Genomic DNA, 23138 nt, shown 5'->3' with positions numbered 1-23138 from the left:
ATTTTGGTGAAAAAAGTAAGTCCAATTAAAAGCTTGGTGTGAAAACTCTACATCATTGAAAGTATTTCTTTGTGTTGCTTAAACAAACTCCATGGGTGGTATTACAAGAGAATTTTGAGGAAGGCAACAGTGAAATAATAACCAGTGATTTTGAGAGAAGTATAATCACCTGACATGTATATTCAAAAGTTTTACTTTGAAATTTGACAATGTGCGTACAGACTGAACATCAGTGCCCACAATCCAGGAGCACCCTTGCTCCTTGGTGCTCAAGGAGCCACCAAGGGGCTTTCTGAAGAGGTTGAACTTAGCCATGACTTAAAAGGTGAAAAGCAGCTGAAGAATTGTTGGGAACAGAAGAAAGGAGAAATCAGAGCCTGGCTAAAGAGGCACAACTGAGTTACCCGGATCAGGAGGTGAAGAGATGTTCTGAATTACTATGAAGAACAGGAAATACATCTGTATAAGTAGGGCTTTCCAGGATGCTGAGCTGAAAGCTATTTTATTGTTCTGCTAAAAATATAGAATCTAAAGAACTTGTGACACATGGACATAAACTTAAAGGGGAGGATGGTGAGGAAGGGGTGTGCAGGGTGGAGGGGAATGAAGGGGGGAAAATGGGACAACTGTAATGGCATAATCAATAAAATATATTTTTTAAAAAGTGAAAATTCTTATCCATTAGTTTATTAATTCATTTTGATAGCATTTAATGTTTTTTGTGTGTGACTGTGACAAACTGCTCTCTTGTTTCCTCTTTTTAATAGTTATTTTGTGTCATACTAATTTTAGATTAATCTCTAGTCACATTAGTATTTTTAGAGCAATGTCACTATTTTAAAAATCCAAAAAGTAGTTCTATTTGCTTAATACAGTCATTCTGTATATCTGGACACTACATCAAATTACTCAGTAATCTGTCTAACATTATTGAGCATACATGTTACTGTACATCCAACCTCTTTTTAGCAACTTTTTCTTTATAAGATGCATGATATGCTGCTTTGGTTGGATATTCATTTTGACCAAAAGAAATTAACATGCCCTGTTTGCTAGATTTCTTGAGAAACAGTCAGCCATAAAACCCTGATCCATGGCTCCCTCCTCTTCATCCAATTTGGTCTTGCTTAAGAAACAGGTAAGGAACATGGGTTCATCAATAGCCCTGATTATTTTCTTTCAGATTTTTTCTCCACTTGAACAATATATATTATAAGTGGATCATTAAATCTCATTTGGGGATGGCAAAAAGCTATTAGTTAATACAACTTAACACTCATCATTTTTTATTTTTAGTATATATTTTATACCTTATAAAAGAAATAGCTTATTTTGAATTGTAGGTGCCAGGAATGTTTATATATTATATATAGTCTTTATATATTATATATAACATATTTATATATAATTAAATATATTTATAATAAAGATGTAAATATGTATAACTATGTGTTTATATATTGTAAATATAAATATACACGCATACGTGTATGTATAATTATATATTATATAATGTACATTTATATAATATAAATATATATTTATATATACACAGTTTTTGTGTGTGAATAAGACAAATTACAACCCTTATAACATTTATAATATATAAATCAAAGCCTTAAAAATAAAAAGTGATATTCAAATCATTATGTACTCCAACTGATGTTCAATGAAATGTATTTCAAATTATATGTCTTTACTAAAATATTTTGCCTGTACATTGAGATAAAATGCTTTAAAGGATAGTTTTTGTTAAAAATAAAATATAATTTATGAAATTAAAATTATAGCACATACAACTAGAAGTATATGTATACAACACAAACATAAATTTAAGAAAAATATTTTAGGAGGAAAATAGGTATAGCTTAGTTTCTTCATTTAGTATATTGTACATATTGAATATATTCATCCTTTATCATTTTTATTTAATCAATATTCAAGTGGTCTATACTCTAGTGGGTAAATTAAATATCACTTTACTACTGTGATTTTGTTTAGGAAATTACTCTAGTCTTCTTCAAAAAGCTCTCTATATACTATGACTTTTAAATGATATTGAAGGAGATCAGCATATGCCACCCCCAAATGGGCAACTTAGGCTTGTGGATTACGTTGAGCTGGAAGCAAGCAAGACCCAGCTTCAAGAAAAACTTGTATTTCTCCTTACCACCCTCAAGGAATTTAGGGAGGGGGTCTGCCTCAGAGAGAGAAAGAGAAAGAAAGAGAGAGAGAGAGAGAGAGAGCTATTTAAGAGATAACTTTCTGGCAGGGCAAACATCTCTTCTTATCATCCTTATGAATTACCTTGCCCCCTTTGAAACCTCATGACCTTATCTAATTTCTTAGTTCAGGATGGCATATAAGTCTCAACTGCCCACTTGCATTGGGTCTCATATTTTTATAGAGTTCCTGTATTACAAAATTGAAAATTTGTTTCATTCACACTAAGGTGTCTTATGTCAATTTAATTACTAAACCAGCCAAAGAACCTAGAAGGGTAAAAGAAAAAAATTTCCTTCTAACATATATATGCATATTTTTAATGATTAATTGTAATGTTTCAAGAAAAAATAGCCAAAAACTTAACAAAAGAATTGTTATATAGTTCCAAAGCCATGTGAATAAAATGAAACAATGACTAAACAATTAAGGTCTGTTATTAAAATTACAATGTACTTTGCAATTTCATTTAGCAATTTGAAGAATTAAATTAATTATAAAACAGTATTTTTCAAAATATTGTATTTGCAATTTCTTATTCTGGTACACATAATGTGTGCTAACAGGTAATTGTAGAAGTTAAAAATATTTATTTTATTCAGGTATTCAGCCATGTAATATGAAAAATAAAGGTATTTATTGAAGAAGATACAAGATACAAGAAACATTATATATAGGACAATGATGCCTCAGTTCCCTAAAAGTAAGCACCTTGGGACCTCATAGAGTTCCTTCAATTTTCATCAGCTGCCACATTGTATTTTCCTGAATCAAATCAATGGTCTGGAATCTCTTCCCTTTCAAAGGTGATTTTAGTTTAGGGAAAAGCCAGAAGTCACAGGGTGCCAAATCTTGGATGTAGGGGGTGCTGAGCCACCAGGGTGATTTGATGTTTCACCAAAAAGCTCTGCAGGAGATGTGATGCGTGTGCAGGCATGTTGTCAGGATGAAGCTGCCAATCACTAATTGACCATAGCTGTGGCCTTCTGAATCATCCCAGTGAGTTTCTGCAGAGGAATATTCAAGCCTAATGCCAAATTTGATACTGATTTGTTAAGCTACTAATTCAGTCATTTTGAATGCAATGACCACACAGTCCACAGGCTCACTCAACAGCATCTACAAGCCCCACTGGCTAATACAGTGAAGTCATCATTGTTTACATATGGGCATTCCAGTCCACTCTCCTTGGCTGCCAGGTTACATGATGTCCTGCAAACCATTCTTGTTATATTAATAGTGGGTGGAGTATTGATGAGCAGACCTTGTATTTAGGCCCTTACAATGTAAACTTATCAAAGTCCTACATACAATTATATCTATGCTCCTTTAATCACTTTGGTTGATTATTGTTTAATTGGATACAAATGAAACAAAATAGGAAAATAATGTACCTTGGAGATACCAATTTTTTCTTATTTATCATGACCATTTCTTTTTCTATGTTTATATTTCAAAAGAGATACAATTATATATAAATATAAAACTTCCAGCCAAGATGGAGGTGTAGGTAGATATACTTTGCCTACTCACACAACAAAAGGGGACAACAACAAGTTTAAAAAAAATAACCAGAACTGCCAGAAAATTGAACTGTATGGAAGTCTAACAACCAAGGAGTTAAAGAAGACATTTATCCAGACCTCTGGGAGGGGTGGAAAGGACATGTGGCAAGGCATTGGCTTGAGAACCAGGTGGGTGTGGTGGCAGCTGGTAGAGTGGATGGTCCCACTTTGTGTGCAGATAATGGGGAGGGACAACTGAGGAGCAAGACAGACAGTGCAACTCAGGATTCCAGCATGGAGAAATAAAGCCTCAAAACCTTGAGCTGAAAAAAATCTGTGGGTCTTACCAGAATGGCAGAAACTCTCAGCCTCACAGAAGAGCTCATTGGAGAGACCCACAGGGTCCTAGAATGTACACAAACACACCCACCTGGGAACTGGCACCAGAAGGGCCCAATTTCCTTGTGGGTAGCTGGGGAAGTGGCTGAAAGCCAGCCTAGAGCAAGAAAGGCGCATTGTTCCCTCTTTGACCCTTCTTCCACACACAGCACCACAACGCAACAATGTGGGTTGCCCCAAGCCAGCAAATACCTAAGTCTCTGCCCCTTACAAAATAGCAGGTACACCGGAACAAAAAAACATGGCCCATATGAAAAAATAGATCAAAGCTCCAAAAATAGAACTAAGCAATAAAGAAATAGCCAACTTATCAGATGCAGAGTTTAAAACATTGGTAATAAGGATGCTCACAGAAATGGCTGAGTAAGGTCACAAAATAAAGGGATAAGGAAGGCTATGAAAAGTGAAATAAGGAAAACATACAGGGAAGCAAAAGTGAAGAGAAGGAAACAGGGACTCAAATCAAACATTGCAGCAGAAGGAATACGTAAACATTCAACCAGAACAGAATGAAGAAACAAGGATTCAAAAAAGTAGAGAGGCCACCTGGACAACTTTAAATGTTCCACTATCCAAACATAGGGGTGCCAGAAGGAGAAGAGCAAGAAATCAAAAATTTATTTGAACAAATAATGAGGGAAAACTTCCCTAATCTGGCAAAGGAAATAGACTTCTAGGAAGTCCAGGAAGCTTAGAGAGTCCCAAAGAAGTTGGACCCAAGGAAGCACACACCAAGGCACATCATAATTACATTACCAAAGATTAAAGAGAAGGAGAGAATCTTAAAATCAGCAAGAGAAAATAAGGCAGTTACCTACAAAGGAGTTTCCATAAGGCTATCAGCTGATTTCTCAAAAGAAACCTTGCAGGCCAGAAGAGGCTGGAAAGAATTATTCAAAGTCATGAAAGGCAATGACCTACATCCGAGATTGCTCTATTCAGCAAAGCTGTAATTTAGAATGGAAGGACAGATAAAGTGCTTCCCAGATAAGGTCCAGTTAAAGGAGTTTATCATCACTAAGCCCTTATTATATGAAATGTTAAAGGGACTTATCTAAGAAAAAGAAGATGATCAAAAATATGAATACTAAAATGATGACAGACTCACAACTATCAACAACTGAACCTAAAACAAAAACAAAAGCAAACAAACAACTAGAACAGGAAGAGAATCAAAGAAATGGAGATCACATGGAGGGTTATCAGTGGGGAGGGGAAGGGAGGAGAATGGGGAAAAGTGTACAGGGAATAAGAAGCATTAGTGGTAGGTACAAAATACACAGGGTGAGGTTAAGAATAGTATAGGAAATGCAGAAGCCAAAGAACTGATATGTACAACCCATGGATATGAACTAAAGCCAGGGGTGATGTTGGTGGGAGGAAGAGTATGGGGTGGAGGGGAATAAAGGGGAGAAAACAATTGGGATAACTATAATAGCATAATCAGTAAAATATACTTTAAAAAAGTTCAAGTGCTGAAAAAGGTGCTCTGTAAGAACTATAATAATTTGACATCTTCCTTCATTTAGACATTTTCAGGTATCAATCTATATACAGTAACTCCTCAGATCCTTCTAAATTCTAAATAACAAAGATTAGTCATGCAAGAATCAAGAGGTATGTAGTATGTACATATTCTTATAACATTTTTATCATAATTTAAATTACTCAACACATTTGCTCAATAGCTATAATGTAAAATATTTCATGTTGGCAAATAATACTTTGCATATTGGTATACAAAGTATATAAAACATAGATTATTAGCTGCAGTGATGTAACTAATTGCTGAGAATGGCATCCATACATATACATGTATGTGTGCATATGTGTATGAAAATGTCACATTCCATGAGTCATCCTTACATGTAGCATGGCTAGCCAAGTTAAAAACAAATATCAATTGTTTTTGTATTTAAAAATAAAACTCCAAAAGTTGGACTATCATTTAGAAAACAGTTTGAAATTCCTGTATTATTATTTTTGCAGAAATAATTGGGTCTTGGTAGGCATCCTGGCTAGACAGCTAGCAGGGATTATGTGTCTGAAAAATGAACATTTTATTCACTCAGAAATATTCTGGACTTGTTAGCAGTTATTTGTGCCTGGCAAATGCTCAGATACTTAAGCACATTCTTCCAAATATTTGGGAACACATGAAAGGGAGGTTCTTGAAAGACACAATGCAGCCTCACTTAGAACTAGCAAGACCGTTGGCAACCAGTGCCCTCCTGGGCAGGCCAAGAAAGCTTGTGTCTGAGAGCAAGTGTTGTCAGACTACACTGCCTGCTCTGCAAAGGCAAATTAGGACGTGATCTTTTCACCTACATCAAATGAACTAGACTTTGCCCATGTCTGTTGATGCCTTTCAGTCAATTACCTCCCTGTCACACTAGAGACAACTGTGCCAGCATTTATCTTCGTCCACTATTGAATGTTAAAATCTTGAGCTGAACTTAACATTTTCTATGGGCCTTACTAAGAAGAAAAAGCAGAGGAAATTTGACTCACCAATAGAATTCCGGACATTAGTATACTCTATGAAGATAGAGATCTTGGTTTTTGAACCTTCTAAATTCCCTAGAGCCACTGGGTTCTCCAGCTTTTCTCTCTGTCAGTGCTTTCCTGGTGAGGTGTGAGCAGAGTGAAATAAATTGCCCTGATAGATTTAGGAATGCTGGAACTTTGTGCAAAACTCTGGAGGAAGCACAGAGTCCTGTGATTACCGAGAATGAAGTCTTCCAAACTCTGTCAACTTCTTCTGTGGTCACTTGAGGATATGAATTATTCTGGGAGAATTGAGGAGATATATCTCTTTTATAATTCTTTTTCTTTCTGACACATGTTTTCTCACATGAACCTCTCAACCATGCACTTACTGTCCTGAGTATAAATGCCAGCCGGGGAGGGAAAAAGCAATACTGAAGTGTTGAATGAAACCTGCCATCTAAAAGCTACATTACTTGGAGAAAAAAAGTAGTAATTAATTGGAAATCAGCCAAAGTACCTGGCAAATAATACTTTGCATATTTGTAGGAGTTTCTATACAACAGGGACAGGGAATGTTAAGCAGCTGTCAGAACCTTGCTCCTCACCTCATACATAAATGAATTTACTGACATTAGTTCCAAATATAATTCTTCTATTTCTCAATTATTCTTTCAACTTTAAAGTCAGTTAACTCAATCTGCCAATGTCCTTAAGTCTAATGTAAGAACAGACATGCTTGGACTAAATCTTGAATTCCGTTTTCTGAGTGACCAAGGAACCACAGAAAGAAAACAACATTGCTGTGTATTAAAGTTTATAGTTTCATCGAATTTATCATTTTCTTGAGGACTTTGCCACTGTGTATTTAAGAAACAGGGCATCAGTTAAACATGATAGCAGCCCTATTGAAGCTGGAACAGACTGTGTTCAGTTTGCTTTTCCTCTTTCAGCAACCTGCCATGCCACCTGCCATAAAAATTATTGAGGCCTCCTTGAAAAATCCAGCACCACTAGACATCATTAAACTTTTAAAATTTATGAATTTACTTACTTCTAATATTAAAATAAATTTTTGTTAGAACTGTAACAGCAATTTCAATAAGAATAGTATAAAATCTTATTATTCAAATCTCACAGTTATACAATACCTGTTAGGAAAGCCAAGCAAAAGTTTAGCACCAAATATCGGCCTGAATTATCTCAATATTACTAGATAATTATGCAATCTACTAGATAATTTTGCAAACTTTGTATCTGCAAAATTAGCATTTCAATGATTAAGTCTCCACAACTGAAACAAAAGGATTCCTTGAAATAGGTGGATAGTTGGGCAAAGGGCAACGATGCTGAAGTAGAAACATGAACTGTGAAAAAAGGGCATAGTATAATTTGAATCAGCAGTTACTTCCAGTTTTCACTTTACTTTCTTATGCATGGCCAGCTTCTAACTGTTAGATTTGTTGGTTTTTCGGCATTCACTTACTGAATAACACCATTATAATAATCACACACACACAAATACAATTCTCATCTATTAGTGTATATTAGCTCAGGTCATAAGCAGATGTAGGAGAAATTATAGTTTAAATTGGGAAGCAGTAATATACAAATATTTTATCCTAACCCAACTCCAAAATCACCTCATTTTACTAGTAACATTCTGTATCATTGCTCCCCTCACCCTCCCACCTATAACACAGAGAAAAGTATTTACTTACACTGCACGATGAGCTGCACCAAGGCCTCTCTCGGTTTCACATTAAAACCATTGTACTGGCTGGTCTGACATCGGTACATTCCTGACATTTCCCTAGACACATTCACAATCCTCAGTGTTCCGTCATAGCTCTCCATTTGCATTGACCCATCTGGCATTGCGACTTCTTTATCTGCTCTAGACCAAAGGATGATGGGTTTAGGTTTTCCAGTTACTTGACACTGCAGTTCTATTGTGTCTCCTTCTCTGGTGACCAGAGGTGATTTTTCCTGTGGAACAGTCAGATTGGGTGGAACTTGAAATGGGAAAAAGAAAATTTTTCAAAGTTAGTATAAACTGGTAAAGCATATTCAAACACAGAAAATCATAAGGAAACAATTTCTGCTGGTTGAAGATGTGTGACAATTCAAATGGCAAAAATTATAGAGAAGACCTTGGGAATCAGTGGCAAATACCCTCCTTGAAATAATTCTGAATTGTTTTTATAGAACTCGCTTGAATGAGGTCTTCAAACTTTAGCAAAATAAAAACCCATTAAATTAGACTGTACATGGCCAACTTATGAACAATCTACTCAATGACTTGTTATTATCAGCCATTAACTGGGTCTTTAACATCTGCAATTTACAGAAAAGTGATCTCACTTGCTGGGGGTGGGATCAGCCTTTCAATCTTCTGCTTTATTATGCTGCTATCCCTTACCTAAACATACTATAAGAAAAGGTAAGTGACCATGTAGATTTAGCAGACATGGGAAACACAAGTAGTAGGAAAGGGAAAAAGAAGGACAAATTGTAATTTTTCGAGTTAAGTTATTTTCTGATTTGTTGAAAATATTTATGAGAACATTAGGTTGATATTACTGAAACTCACTTTACTGTGCTAGAATATATATGTGCGTTATGATTTAGGACAACATATAAACTTCCAAGAGGCAATTGCTACCTAACAAATTTTCTTACAAATAAAATCATCTGTTTCATTGGAAGACTTTTATTTTTAATACAATGCATATATGAATTCAAATGTATTTATGCAATAGAACATCAATAAAAAGCATGGGCTAAATTAAATGCCAGAGTAAGAATACACAGAAATAGATGAATAAGCTTTCCTACAAACACAATGTGCTCCCTTTGGAGAGGACTGCACATGGGTGACAGCATCGCTGCATTCCAGTGTCCAAGAACAAGAGCAAACATAATTTTTAAATTATCTGTCGATGAGTATAGAAAGAATAAATTCAAGTCCAAAATGATATGAGAATTAATTTTCTTCCTATGTATCTTCCTGTATATTTTTTCATTTAATTCCTTCATTTACTTCTTATCTTAAATAAGTAGTGAAGTGATAAAAAAGTAGATAAATAATGCATGGTATCTTGGAAATGAGAAAATATGGAACATTAAAACATTGGTACCACTTTCTATAAATATACATATATATGTGTGTTGTATGTATATATATGTATATATATATATACATACATATACACACACACTAAGACTTGCCATTAACAAAGCATATATTTAAATGTGGCTGCATTTAAAAAACCTGCATGATCAAGTAATTCATTTAATGACGTCTTCTTGTAAATACAAACAGTTAAATGGTTTCATTAATTTATTCCTTTACAAGTAAACCACAAGGGAATGATGCAATTCTAAGCAGCCTCCTCTAACAATAGGATCAAAAAGAAGCTGCAATATTTACTTACCTTGCATGAGAAATCACAAAGAATAAGAGCAATAACCTCAGCACTTAACATTAATTATGTTCCTACTATATGCTGGACAAAGTTAGGGATTTTACATTTTCATTTAATTCCATGAATAATCCTAAGGATCAAATATTTAATATTAAAATTTAACAAATGAAAATCCTGAGAATAAGAGAAGAAAACTACTTTGGTTTGAATAAAATTTAAACTGAGGCCGATCTGTAACAGGTGGATAATCTGTAACATGATACAGGCCGATCTGTATCATGTAGAGACATGATACCTGGAGCAGGTTCCAGTAAACTATGGTGTCTGAAACAGATAGCTGGAGTTAGCACCAGACTCCTGTTCACAACTGCTCTGCTCCTATGGGCAAACTGGACTACTTTTCCTTGCCCATCTCTTCATCTCTAGCCCAGGGACAATAAAACAGAGTCAAGGTAGAAGTGTGAGGGTGTAAGGTATAATTGACACATTTTGCAGATTACCTTATTTGTCTATTTTATGTCATATACCTATTTCTATCTTATATATCTACATGTATCTACATTAGAATATTTCCCAAATATAAACCCAAACTGTTTTTAAGATATAGTAATCCAAATACATATATAAATTTTGGTAAATCTATGTGAAATAAATGAAAAGAAATTATAAATTATGAGATTATTATGTGGAGTATTTTTATTTGAAATCTTCTGTACTCACTGCTTCCAATAACAAGCCGGGTGACCTTGGCCAAACTTAATCACACTTTGAGTACCAATTTCTACATTTTGAAACTGAGAATTTGCATTTTAAGAGCTCCAAGGTTATTAATGTTTGATTATAAGAACAAACAGTCAAAACTTAAAGATAAAAGTGGTGTTAAAGTATTTAATTCATGACTTAATAAGATGAATATTCAAAGATTTTATTATATTAGGCCATTCTAAAATAGACCCTTGACTAGCTATGCTTTATGTTTATCATGTTAAATAGTTCAAAAACTCCATTTGTAAATTCGTTTGTTATTCATTTATTTAGATAAACTTTCCTTCCTATGCAGTCAAAATTATAGACAGGTAAACCTAAATTTTAATCTATGTAAGTTGAAAATAAATTTTACATAAATTAGCCCAGTTTTTGCAAAACAGAAAAACATAATTAAAATATTGTTTACTTTTCATCTCTTCCTAGGGGCTTTTTAAATAATGAAATTGGAGTTACTGGTAATTCTTTCTTTGTAACATTCTTGACCAAGAAAGTTTGTAACTTCTCAAAGTTCTTATAGGCTTCTCTCCCTCTCTCTCCCCCACCCCCCTGCTCCACATTAAATTTTCCACTCTCTAGAATTTTATACTCAATCCTCTTTTTTATTATATATTTTTCTGTTATGAGTGCTAGTTTGTTCTCACACATGTATCTGTTTTATGTGTAGATAATATGAAGGCCAACTTTAGCCCAAGGATCTTTCGGTTTACAATTGCACCCTATTTCTAAATTCCAAAAGTCTTTCAAATCCCCACACTTAAAAATCATCTATTTCTTGACTTGTTAATTATTAACATGCTTCATCTGGTAATTAAAAACTGTAATTTTTTTTGTTTCTTTTATCACTTCTTTCTGCTTACTACTTCCTAACTGCTGCTTTGGTTTCTCAGTGAAAAATGTCTTATGTCTGCCTATTTCTCTTCATGACTATACTGATTTCTTAGTATAGATCATCATTTTCTCTTCTATTGACAGTGCCCTAACTGGTCTTTCTGTCACCACTCTAATTCTTCCAAGACTCCTGTTATCCTGCCATAAACTTTATCATCATAAATGCTATTTTGTTCATGTTGCTATGAAAACTACAAACCTCAATGAGAATGCTAATAATACTGCTTTAATTTAAAAAATTGATAACAGCCTGATAGAAATGTCATATAAATGGTGGTACAGGCATATAACAGAATATGATGCACCCTTTTTAATCATAACATAATAGACCTACATTTACAAAGAAAGATACTTGTATTTTTAATGCAAGAAAACTAGTAAATAGTATGAACAGCTATAACCATTGTTAGTAAATGAGTAAAATATGTTACTGAACAGTGTAAACAGAAATATCACATTTTTATATAACAAGAGTCTTATGCTAATTAATGTTAACAGGGAGCTTCTTAAAGGGGAGAGTGTATATGATTCATCTTTATATCACCAGCATTCTGCACTCTATTTAGCACATAATAGAAACTCAGTAAGAACATTTAAGCACATTAAGAAAGGAAGCAGCTGGGCCCTGATTCAGAGGAGACGAGGAAACTTATATGTGGAAAAATCTAGAAATGTTCCAAAACACTAACAGTGGCTCTCACTTAATGTGGGATTATTGGTAATTAAATTTCCTCTGTATATATCTTTCATTGTTCACTCTTCCACATATCATACAATGCATATTAGCATATTTTACAGGCTTCAAGAAGCCCAGAGAAACTTAAAGTGTTAATGCAACCTAGTTTTCAATGCTTATCTGATAAAACTCTATTTTTAATAATACAAATATATCACTCTAGACATGAAGGTCTAGATAACATAGTCTAGAGCTATGTTGAAGCCAAGAAATGCTCCTCTAGAATTTCTCAGCCTTATTAACACTCATTCACATTTGATTTTACCAACTAGTGAACCTCAGTGCTCTTGAACAAGCAATTTTTTCCCTATGTTCTGCATGTGTTCTAGTACCCCCTGACTTCCCCATGTATGGAGATTCTGTTTAAATGTTACCACTTTCATAACTTTGCCCAGTTTAGGCTGAGGTGGTTGCTTACTATTATACAATAAAATAATAGTAATAGTAATAGTAATAATATAAAGTAAAATAAAAATATAAATATATTATTTTTATAAAATAAAATAAAATAAAAATAATTTATAAAATAAATAAAATAAAAATATATTATTACTAATATACTATATTAGTAATAATATAAAATAGACTATAAAATAATAAAATGCCTAATAATAAATCTAATCAAGGATGTAAAAGACCTATACATGGAAAATTATAAGGCACTGAAGAAACTGAAGAAGATACAAATAAGTGGAAGTACATACCGTGTTCATGGATAGGAAGAGTTAACATCATTAAAATGTCCATACTGTCCAAAGCAATCTGTAGATTCAATACAATTCCTATCAAGATTCCAATGACGTATTTCACAGAAGTAGAACAAATATTTCAAAAATTTATATGGGACCACATACAGCCCCACATAGGAACACAGATCGTGAACAATAAGAACAAAGTTGGAGGAATCATGTTATCTAATATCAAACTATACTACGAGGCCATAGTAATCAAAACACTCATAAAAACAGATTCATAGATGAATAGAACAGAGTAGAGAGCCCAGACATAAAACCACACCTATATTCAGTTAATATTCGACAGAGGAAGCAAGCACGTACAATGGGATAGAGATGGTTTATTCAATAAACGGTGTTGAGAAAATTGAACAGATGCATGCAGACAATGAAACTAGACCAGCTTCTTACACCATACACAAAACAAATTCAAAATTGATCAAAGACTTAGATGTTGGACCCCCAAACATAAAAATCCTAAAAGAAATCCTAGGCAGCAAACTCAGACATTGCTTGTAGAAGTTTTATTTTTTTTTTTACCAGATATATCTTCCTATGAAAGGGAAAAAAAAGAAAAAACAAACAAATGGGACTTCATCAAACTAAAGAGTTTTTTTAGCAGCAAAGAAAACTGTCAACAAAATAAAAAGACACCCACAGAATGAAAGATCATATTTGCCAAGATATTGGAAAAGGGGTTAATATCCAAAATTTATGAAGTACTTTCAACACTGAACACCAAAAAAAAACCCAAACAACCCAATTAAAAAATGGGCACAGGACCTGAGTAGACACTTCTCCAGAGAGGGTATACAGATGGCCAATAAACATATAAAAAGATACTCAATGTCACTAGTCATCAGAGAAATGTAAATTGAAACCAGAATGAGATACCATCCTATCACCAATAAATCAACAAACAACAAGTGTTGACAAAGCTGTGGAGAAAGGAGAACCCTTCTGCACTGTTGGTGGGAATGCAGACTGGTGCAGCTGCTGTGGACAGCAGTATGGAGATAGCTCAAAAATTAAAAATAAATCTACCTTTTGACCTAGCAATCCCACTACAGGAAATATATCTGAAGGAATCCAAAAGACTAATTTGAAAGAACATAAGCACTTCTATATTCATTGCTGCATTATTTACAGTTGCCAAGATATGGAAGAGGCCCAAGTGCCTATCAGTAGATGAGTGGATAAAACAAAAATGGGATATTTACTTAATGAAATTTCACTCAGCCATGAGAAAGAAGAAAATTCCACCCTTTGCAACAGTATGGATGGACCTGGAGAACATTATGCTAAGTGAAATAAGCCAGTCAGAGAAAGACAAATAAATGCCATACAATGTCACTCATGTGGAATGTAATGAACAAACTGAACTAACAAGCAAACCAGAGACAGAATCATAGATGCCGGGCAGGTGACAACTATTACGGGGAAGAGATGAGGGTGTGGAGGGATTGGACATAAAAGAAAAAGTACTCATGGACATGGACAATAATAGTATGATGATTGCTGACAGGGAGGACATATTAAGGGAGTAAATGGTGATGGAAAAATATAATAAAGTTTAAAATCTAGGACACACAAAAAATAAGCAATGCAAAAATGTCATTGGGGTGAAGATAAAAAAATAGAAAATGTAGTAATTGTACAATCAGTAGCCTGTACAAGTAGCAGAATCTCCTGAAAAATATACTGTTAGTATAGATTTCAGATGAAGGTCTTGAGATGTATCGGAGTGTATATTAGAGATTTGAGACTCAAAAGAAAGGGATCTTATAATTTTCCTTTCCTTTCTCTCTTCATGTAAAGGTTTGAAAAGAGGCTGCACATTTTTTAAAGAGTAGAATAAAGTGCTAATTCAGAGACAGGAAATTTACTTTGTTCGTGTTTATTCTTTTATCTAATTAAAATATTTTTAGAATATTCAGTTCCACCATAAAAAACATTAAATTAAATTTAAAAATTTGAAATGTCTGCACTTCATGATGTACATTTATTCCTAATGTACTGGCTAGAAAAAGGTCTTCTTAATAAAAATGCAGAGCTACATCTTCTGACATACAGTGTATGCACTGCCCGTACTTTGATTTTTCTTATCTGCAATGTTACTGTTGAAGATTCAATGTCACAAAAACTTGAAAAACATATGAGACCAACATCTATTATACTAAATATAACCAAATAGATACATAATTTGGACAAACTGGCTTTCTGTCAACTACTCCTTTGCATCACAGACTATAAAATAAAGCAAATAAAAATATTTGACCTAATAAATGAGTTTGGCAAAGCAGTGGAATACAAAGTAAATATTCAGAAATCAAAGGCACTTTTGTGCACCAGCAATGAGATATCAGAATCAGAAATCAGGCAAAAAAATTCCATTAGCTACAGCAACAGGAAAAATAAAGTATCTAAGACTAAACCTAACCAAGGAGGTAAAATACCTGTACTCAGAAAACTACACAACTCTGAAGAGAAAATTAAGAAAGACACAGATAAATGGAAACATATACTGTGTTCATGGATTAGAAAAATTAACATCATCAAAATGTCCACACTACCTAAAGCAAGTTATAGATTCAGTGCAATCCCTATTAAAATGCCAGTGACATATTTCACAGATATGGAACAAACATTTCAAAAATTTATATGAAACCATAAATGATCCCCAGTAGCCACAGCAATCTTGGAAAAGAAGAACAAAGTAGAGGTACCACAATACCTAATATCAAACTATATCACAAGGCAACTGTGATCAAAACAGTCTGGTACTGGCATAAGAACTGCCGCATAGTTCAATAGAACAAAATAAAGAGCCCAGAAATAAATCCATGTCTCTACGGTCACTTTATATTCAACAAAGGGAGCAGAAGCATAAAATGGAGTAAAAATAGCCTTTTCAACAAATGGTTTTGGGAGATCTGGACAGCTACATGCAAAATAATAAAACACCACCAACTTATACCATGCACAAAAATAAATTCAAGATGGATAAAAGACTTAAATATAAATCATGACACCATAAAAGTCCTAGAGGAGAACATACACAGGAAAATGTCAGATATTCCACACAATAATCTTTTCACTGATATGTCCCCTAGAGCAAGGAACATAAAGGAAAGAATAAACAAATGGCACTGCATTAAAATAAAACACTTCTTCATGGCTAAAAGAAACATCAGCAAAATGAAAAGAGAACCAACTGTATGGGAACATATATGTGCCAGTGATACTTTGGGACTAGGGTCTGATCTCCAAAAATATATAAAGAACTCACATGATTCCACTCTAGAAAGACAGACAATCCAATTAAAACATGAGCATAGGCCTGGCTGGTGTAGGTCAGTGGGTTGAGCACAGGATTGGGACCAAAGGGTCACCAATTCGATTTCCAGTCAGGGCATACTTCTGGGTGTGGGCCAGGTCCCCAGTAGGAGGCGAGCAAGAGGCAACCACACATTGATGTTTCTCTCACTCTCTTTCTCCCTCCCTTTCCTTCTCTCTAAAATTAAATGAATACAATATTTTAAAAATGTTTTAAAAATGGGCAAAGGACCTGAACACACACACTTCTCCCAGGGGGACATATAGTGGGCTTCAGAGACATATGAAAGGACGCTCAGCATCACTAGCCATCAGAGAGATGCAAATTAAAACCACAATGAGATACCACTTTACACTGGTCAGAATGAACTAGCATAAACAAATCAACAAACAAGTGCTGGTGAGGTTGTGGAGAAAAGGGAACCCTAGTGCACTGATGGTGGGATTGCAGACTGGTGCAGCCACTGTGGAAAACAGCATGGGATTTCCTCAAAAAACTAAAAATGGAACTGCCTGTTGACCCAGCAATTCCACCACTGGGATTATACCCCAAGGATCCTGAAACACTAATATGAAAGAACCTATGCACCCCAATGTTCATAGCAGCACAATTTACAATAGCCAATTACAGGAAGCAACCCAAAGTGCTCAGCAGTAAATGAGTGGATCAAAAAACTATGGTACATTTACACAATGGAATACTATACAGCAGAAAGAAAAAAGGAGCTCCTAGCCTTCATGACAGCATGGGTAGAACTGGAGAGCATTATGCTAAGTGAAATAAGCCAGGTGGTGAAAGACGAACACCACATGATCTCACCTCTAAGTGGAACCTATTAACAAAACAAACAGGCAAGCAAAATATAACCAGGGACATGAAAATAAAGAACAAACTGACAGTAACTAGATGGGAAGAGGCAAGGGGATAACAGGGGAAAGAAGGGGAATGGTTGTCAAGGATACATTTCCATAAAGGACCCATGGACAAAGCCAAAGTGGGAAAGTATTGAAGGTGGGAGGTGGATGAGGTGGGGGAAAGTGGTGGTGAGAAAATAGATATAACTGTACTTTAACAATAATAAAAAAAGAGAAAAATAAATAAAATAAGTTTGTCAAAAGGAAGTGAAATGTTTTCTTTTTCTCATTGAGAAGCAAGCTGAAGCAATTTAATCCTAGTCTTTTCTAGGAAAATGACTGCCTTATTTTTTTTTTTACTGAAAAGAATGTAAGAAAGGTTAGTTTATCCAAACTATATGAGAAAATATCATGGTCTCTGAAACAAAAACATCAGAGCATGCTTTTTTATGGAATTATTTGTTTAAATATATATATTATATTTACAGTACTACAATAGTAGTCATTTAAACAAAGTATGCATTTCTTTCAATATACTGATTTTAATATAAAATTATAGTAAGCCCACTAATAATTAGATTTTTCTACAGCCCCAAATAAGGGGCTGTCAGGAATTCTAACAAGAAACCCCAAATAAGTATAGTGCTAATTTAATTATACCTGAATTGAGAAACAGTTTATAATATACATGTATGTCTACAGTGGAATGTAGAATCTGTATTTAAAATATAAATTAATCAGACTTCAAAATATGTGCATTTATGAAAGATTTCCCCAGAGGTCAGATTCAAGAATTCCCATCTTGTCCAAATCTATAGACTTGATGTGAGTTTGATCCCTGGTTCCCCACTGATTGAGATGCTGCAATTAGCAATATCCATACTTCAGACCACATAGTATTGAAGGTAAGATAGTCTATCACACTTAACTACTGCTTACACTTAACTCAGACACAGCTTTTGGTGTCCAAGTCAGTAGTTCCCAGTCTTTTCTTGCTGTCACATTACATATTAGCTTTGTAAGCACAAGACATGTACGTAAATATATCAGAGTATGAAGTTTTGAGAAATCACAAAATTTTAAATGGAAGTTAAGAAATGAACAGTTTGTAACTGCAATAATTATCAAGGGCATGTGAGTAAAGACTTCTCATAATGGAGTATGAGGTAAGATACACCATTGCTTAAGTGAAACGTCAACATATTTGTTGTAACTCCACTCCTTTTTCTTCCACTCAATATTGGTATCATTCTAATCATTATGCACCTCACAACTGATTTGAACACACCACTAAGATCTGGAATAATTGTGTTAATAATACTTAAAACTTATAAGAATGTGATGCTCTGTGGCCTTTGGGAAATACTCATATGATGATATAAGACAAACTTGATAATCATCTTCAATCTAAAAATACTTCCAATCCAAATCCCCCAAATATTTTTAACCACTAAACATAACTCATTTTCAATTATGTATCAGTTAAAATATAATAAAGCATCCTTGAAAGATATTTAAGGTGACAAAAGGAACCCAACTAGCTAAGGTCTCCTCATTTATTAATTAACTTGCTGATATTTGTTTCCTTTTGGAAACCACCACTGGTCATGAATGATGTTGATAAAAGCTGCTAACACTCTACAGCTCGTTTCTCATTAACAGAATAAAGGTTCGCAATACCATTGTTTTAAAATACGCAGGATTGCCCTGAGCCATAGTCAATGTAGTAATATATTACATCACTGCAGCTCCTTCTATATTTTCTTCCCACCTACAAATGAGTTACTAAAATCCAACTCATGAGGGTCCCTTTCTCCTCCTAAAATATTATGATTTCTGAAATAATCTTTCTTAAAAATCCTGTCATACTAACATTCGAATATCTTCAGGAGCCTCTCCTTTTCTAGAACAGGTATGACTCCCCTTGTTTGTTTTCCATCTCACCTGCAAAGTGTGACTAAGGTGCACGCTTCCGGACAAGCCCTCTGTTCAACACTGGCATGTCTCCTAGCCTGCTTTACACTCCCAGCTCATCCTCATCTCCTCACCTCCCTCACTGTTACCCAGGAGTGGCTTTGTCCTCACAGTTCCACCCCAATAATCCCCTATTTTTAAGGCCCAGTTTCAGCCTTCTGTCTTAAGCCTTTTCTGATTTCTGTATATTTTATTCATTTCCAAGTCCCTGAATTACAGTATATCTGATTTATTCTACAAGATGTGTCAGGACAAAATGTCCACTGTTACATAATGTACCTAAACCGTCTGGAGGCCAGTGCCAGGTTTTATCTACTTTCTCCACAGTTCCCACACCATGTGACATTTTAAGTATTTTAGAGGCACTTAATTAATTTTGATTTATTTATGGAGCACTAATCAAGGTTACCAAGGAACCGAAGTAAGAAAAGTATTGATAAATAGTCGCATCTTGATTATCTGTGGCTTAATTATAAAGTGTATAGATTTCAAGATCATTTTTCACAAAAATTATATTTTTAATTTTTTAAGACCACATAGATATGTCTGTATAAAGTTAGTATGCCTATTAGATTTCAATTTGGTCACAGAACTGACATAGGGAGGTAAAATGCTGAAAACATTTGGTAGTGTTGAGTAACGTGGCCAGGTTATGGCTCTGCTCTATTAGCAGCAAAGAAAAGGCCAGTCCGTTCTACAACAGAATGTCCATGCAGAGCCATAAGTAGGGGGACCTAAAAGTAACCACATACTTGTGGAGGGCAAGCCCCTTATAGTACAGTTTTCTACTGCTAGATGAGCATTCTAGGAACCCATTTGCATTAGTGTAGCAGCTGGTGGTGTTGTGAAAGGCTGTTTGGCTTCAACGAATTTTTTTGAAGACTCATTCAACTTGTTTGCCTGTTGTAAGATGGCTGATTTACAAGTGCATCTGCCTACAATGTGCTGTGTTCAGCAGATTTTAACCAAAAATGGTACCACCCCCATGCTCCACCCTCCCTATTTACCTGATCTCACCCTGAGAGCCTTTTTTTTGTTTCCCTAGATGAAAAAAATCCCTCAAAGAGAAATGTTTTGTCAATGTGTAAGAGGTGAAACAAAAAATGGCAGAAGCACTAAACAGTATAAAAATAGATGATCTCAAAAACTGTTTTGAACAGTGGAAAAAAAGTTTCGATCGGTGTACTGCATCAAATGGACGGTGCTTTGAATTTAGTTTGAACATGAAAGAATAAATACACAACTTTTTATAAATAAATTCTGTTTTTTGGGGGGTGGGTCCATCCTGGTATTCTAAAACTTACATTTCATTGGACAAAACATTTTTATAGATTTTTTAAATAAAATAAATGACATATATTTCATTTTTTACCAATAACTTCTTTAATTTGGATATTTTTAGTATGTCAGCTACATCCTTCATGGTACAATACTGATGTTCTCAGTTAATGTCTAGATTTTATCACTATCAACTTCAACTTGTCTATCTGACCATGGAGCATCGCCCAGTGAGAAAACTCCAGCACGGAACTTTGCAAACCACTTTTGACACGTTTGATCACAGTACCTTCTTCATGCACTGCATAAGCCTTCTTTTTCATTTCAGTTGTATTTTTAGCTTTCTTGAAATAATAAAGTATACTATGCTGCAAATGTTGCATATTTTCTTCCATCTCCAATATTAAAATGGCTACACAAAAATTCACCAACTTTGATAAGTTTTTTTAAAATACACACTGATATGACAGCTGCACAATACAACCTTCGAAAATTGTTTCAAATGAAGTTAAAGACAACTAAGTGCTACCACAGCTATTGTACAGAAAGAAAAAAACAAATGAACTTTTTGGCCAACTCAATATTACTTACAGTTCTGTGGGTAAATTGTATAGGAAGCAGGATCTTATTTTGAAACATGTCCTTACACCAGATGGTAAGCCTAATGTTTTTGTCCATGACATAAACAAGCATAAATATATTTTGTATCACACTATGTAAAAAAAAAACTGCTGTTTTTTTGCACTGACACTTTTTAAAAAACTTATTCACCTGTAATACATCGGGAGATGCTAATAAAACAAGGTTGACTGTTTTCTACAAATATATCAATAGAGCAGAAAGAAAGCACATTTTAAACATGAGGTTAAAATATTATAACATTTGAATTTGGAAATTCTAAGGGGAAATGTATGTGCATGCACACACACACACGCACAATGCTTATTTTTTAAAGGAAAATCTTGTTACAATGGTATTGTTAGTTACTTGAAACATATGGGGAGAGGCAGAATCTTGGAGTAGAGCAACTGTGGAGAGAGTATTGGAAGATGGAGGACATGCAGTGCCATTCAATCAGAAAATAGGTTCGGTGGCAGCAGTCCTGGCTGCTCCAACATCCCTCTCCCAGCAGGTGTTGCTATGGCACAAGAATAGTCTCTGAAGGGATTCAACGAAACACAATGTGTAAGATGAAAAAACAAAATAGAAAATCACTTTCTGAGTGGCATTCCTGTTTTCCCTGCTACACAAGCTACAAAGCCAGTTGCAAATACACAGGTCCCATCTTGTGCCTCGTAAGCAGGTAAGTGAATGGCACCTTAGGCTAAGGGTACTGGTGTAGCATTTGATTAAGTTTAATTTTCAAGTATATATCTTGAATTATTATGATCTTCAAATTATCTAGTATTATAACTAAATCTTTTAATAAAATAAGATAAAGATATTTTCTAGAATCATTAACATAAATCTGTATCAGCAAGAGAATTTCTAGGGACCTATGAAAAAACATGAAAGCACACCTTTCTTCTGTTTTTACCCTTCCCTGACTTTATTGCATATGCATCTTACCTACTGAAGTATATAAATGGATGATGGTCACTGATTAAATATATAAATCTTACATGGAGAAACTTTCTTTTTTTAAACTATTAAATTTTAAAAAACAGGAGCAAGATAGTTTTGCTTGCTAATGACTCTAATTACATTAAAATTTTAGCAAGCTAGGAATCTAGACTAGACTGAGATTGTCTGAAGTAATACAGATTGCAAAATGAGCCCTTGTTTTTACTCTGTACTAAGAAAAGAGGTATTATAAGAGTTAAAATATTAAATGAAGGAGGAGGAAGATGGTAACGGAGTAGGAGGAAGCAGATTCCACTTTCCCCTACACACGGGAGAAAAACCTAAGAGATCTATGGAGGAACAGAGCAAACAGCCAACAGTACCCCAGCATTTATGAAAACAGGAGATCAAACATTGTAGAGGACACTGAAAAACCAGAAGGTAAGGAGAGTGCTTCAGGACAATAAGGGCCTAGGGACCAGCTCAGGGACCAAGGTGGCTGCAGCCCCTGGCCTGGTGCCCATAGACTCCTTGGGAGCAGTGGGCCTACCACACAGTCCTTGGGAGAGAGCCAGGTCAACTGCTCCCTCCCTCCCTGGCCAAACAAGGTTTAAGCAGCACTGGGAGAGACCTGGTTGCATGAGTTACTGAGATGGGAATAAGGACAAACAGGCAAACACACAGGGGCTTGCTGGCTTGGGAGAATTGAGTCTTGCAGTGATGGGCACTGGCTTTGATAGTCACTGGTCTGGCTGGAGAATTGGGCTGTACTGAGTGGCAGGCTTGATGAGGAGGAATTTCTGAAAAAAAAAAAAAAAACCTGGGGGATTCTCCTACAAGAGCCGCTCAGCCTATGCCCCACTGAAGAAGCACGTGCACCCACACCCCAGCCCACAGCAGTAACCCTGGGGAAAGAGCGCCTCGAGGAAGACCTGGATCTCACACCCAAGGCCCAGGGGACAGG

At 35.0% G+C, this 23138-nt stretch overlaps 1 protein-coding gene across 1 annotated transcript in view; it reads right to left on the bottom strand.

The window, feature by feature from the left end:
• Positions 1-23138, bottom strand: part of MDGA2 (MAM domain containing glycosylphosphatidylinositol anchor 2) — an 875220-nt gene that overhangs the window by 188429 nt on the left and 663653 nt on the right. The window contains exon 8 of the mRNA XM_053656885.1: positions 8336-8629. Coding sequence (XP_053512860.1) covers positions 8336-8629 — 294 coding nt within the window. The remainder of the gene's footprint in view (positions 1-8335; positions 8630-23138) is intronic.

Source organism: Artibeus jamaicensis, unplaced genomic scaffold, assembly GCF_021234435.1.
Source record: "Artibeus jamaicensis isolate MK-2021 breed Jamaican fruit bat unplaced genomic scaffold, CSHL_Jam_final scaffold_286, whole genome shotgun sequence".
Classification (NCBI taxonomy): domain Eukaryota; kingdom Metazoa; phylum Chordata; class Mammalia; order Chiroptera; family Phyllostomidae; genus Artibeus; species Artibeus jamaicensis.
The sequence above is the reverse complement of the archived record's forward strand: the minus strand, read 5'-3'. Positions and strand labels throughout refer to the sequence as shown.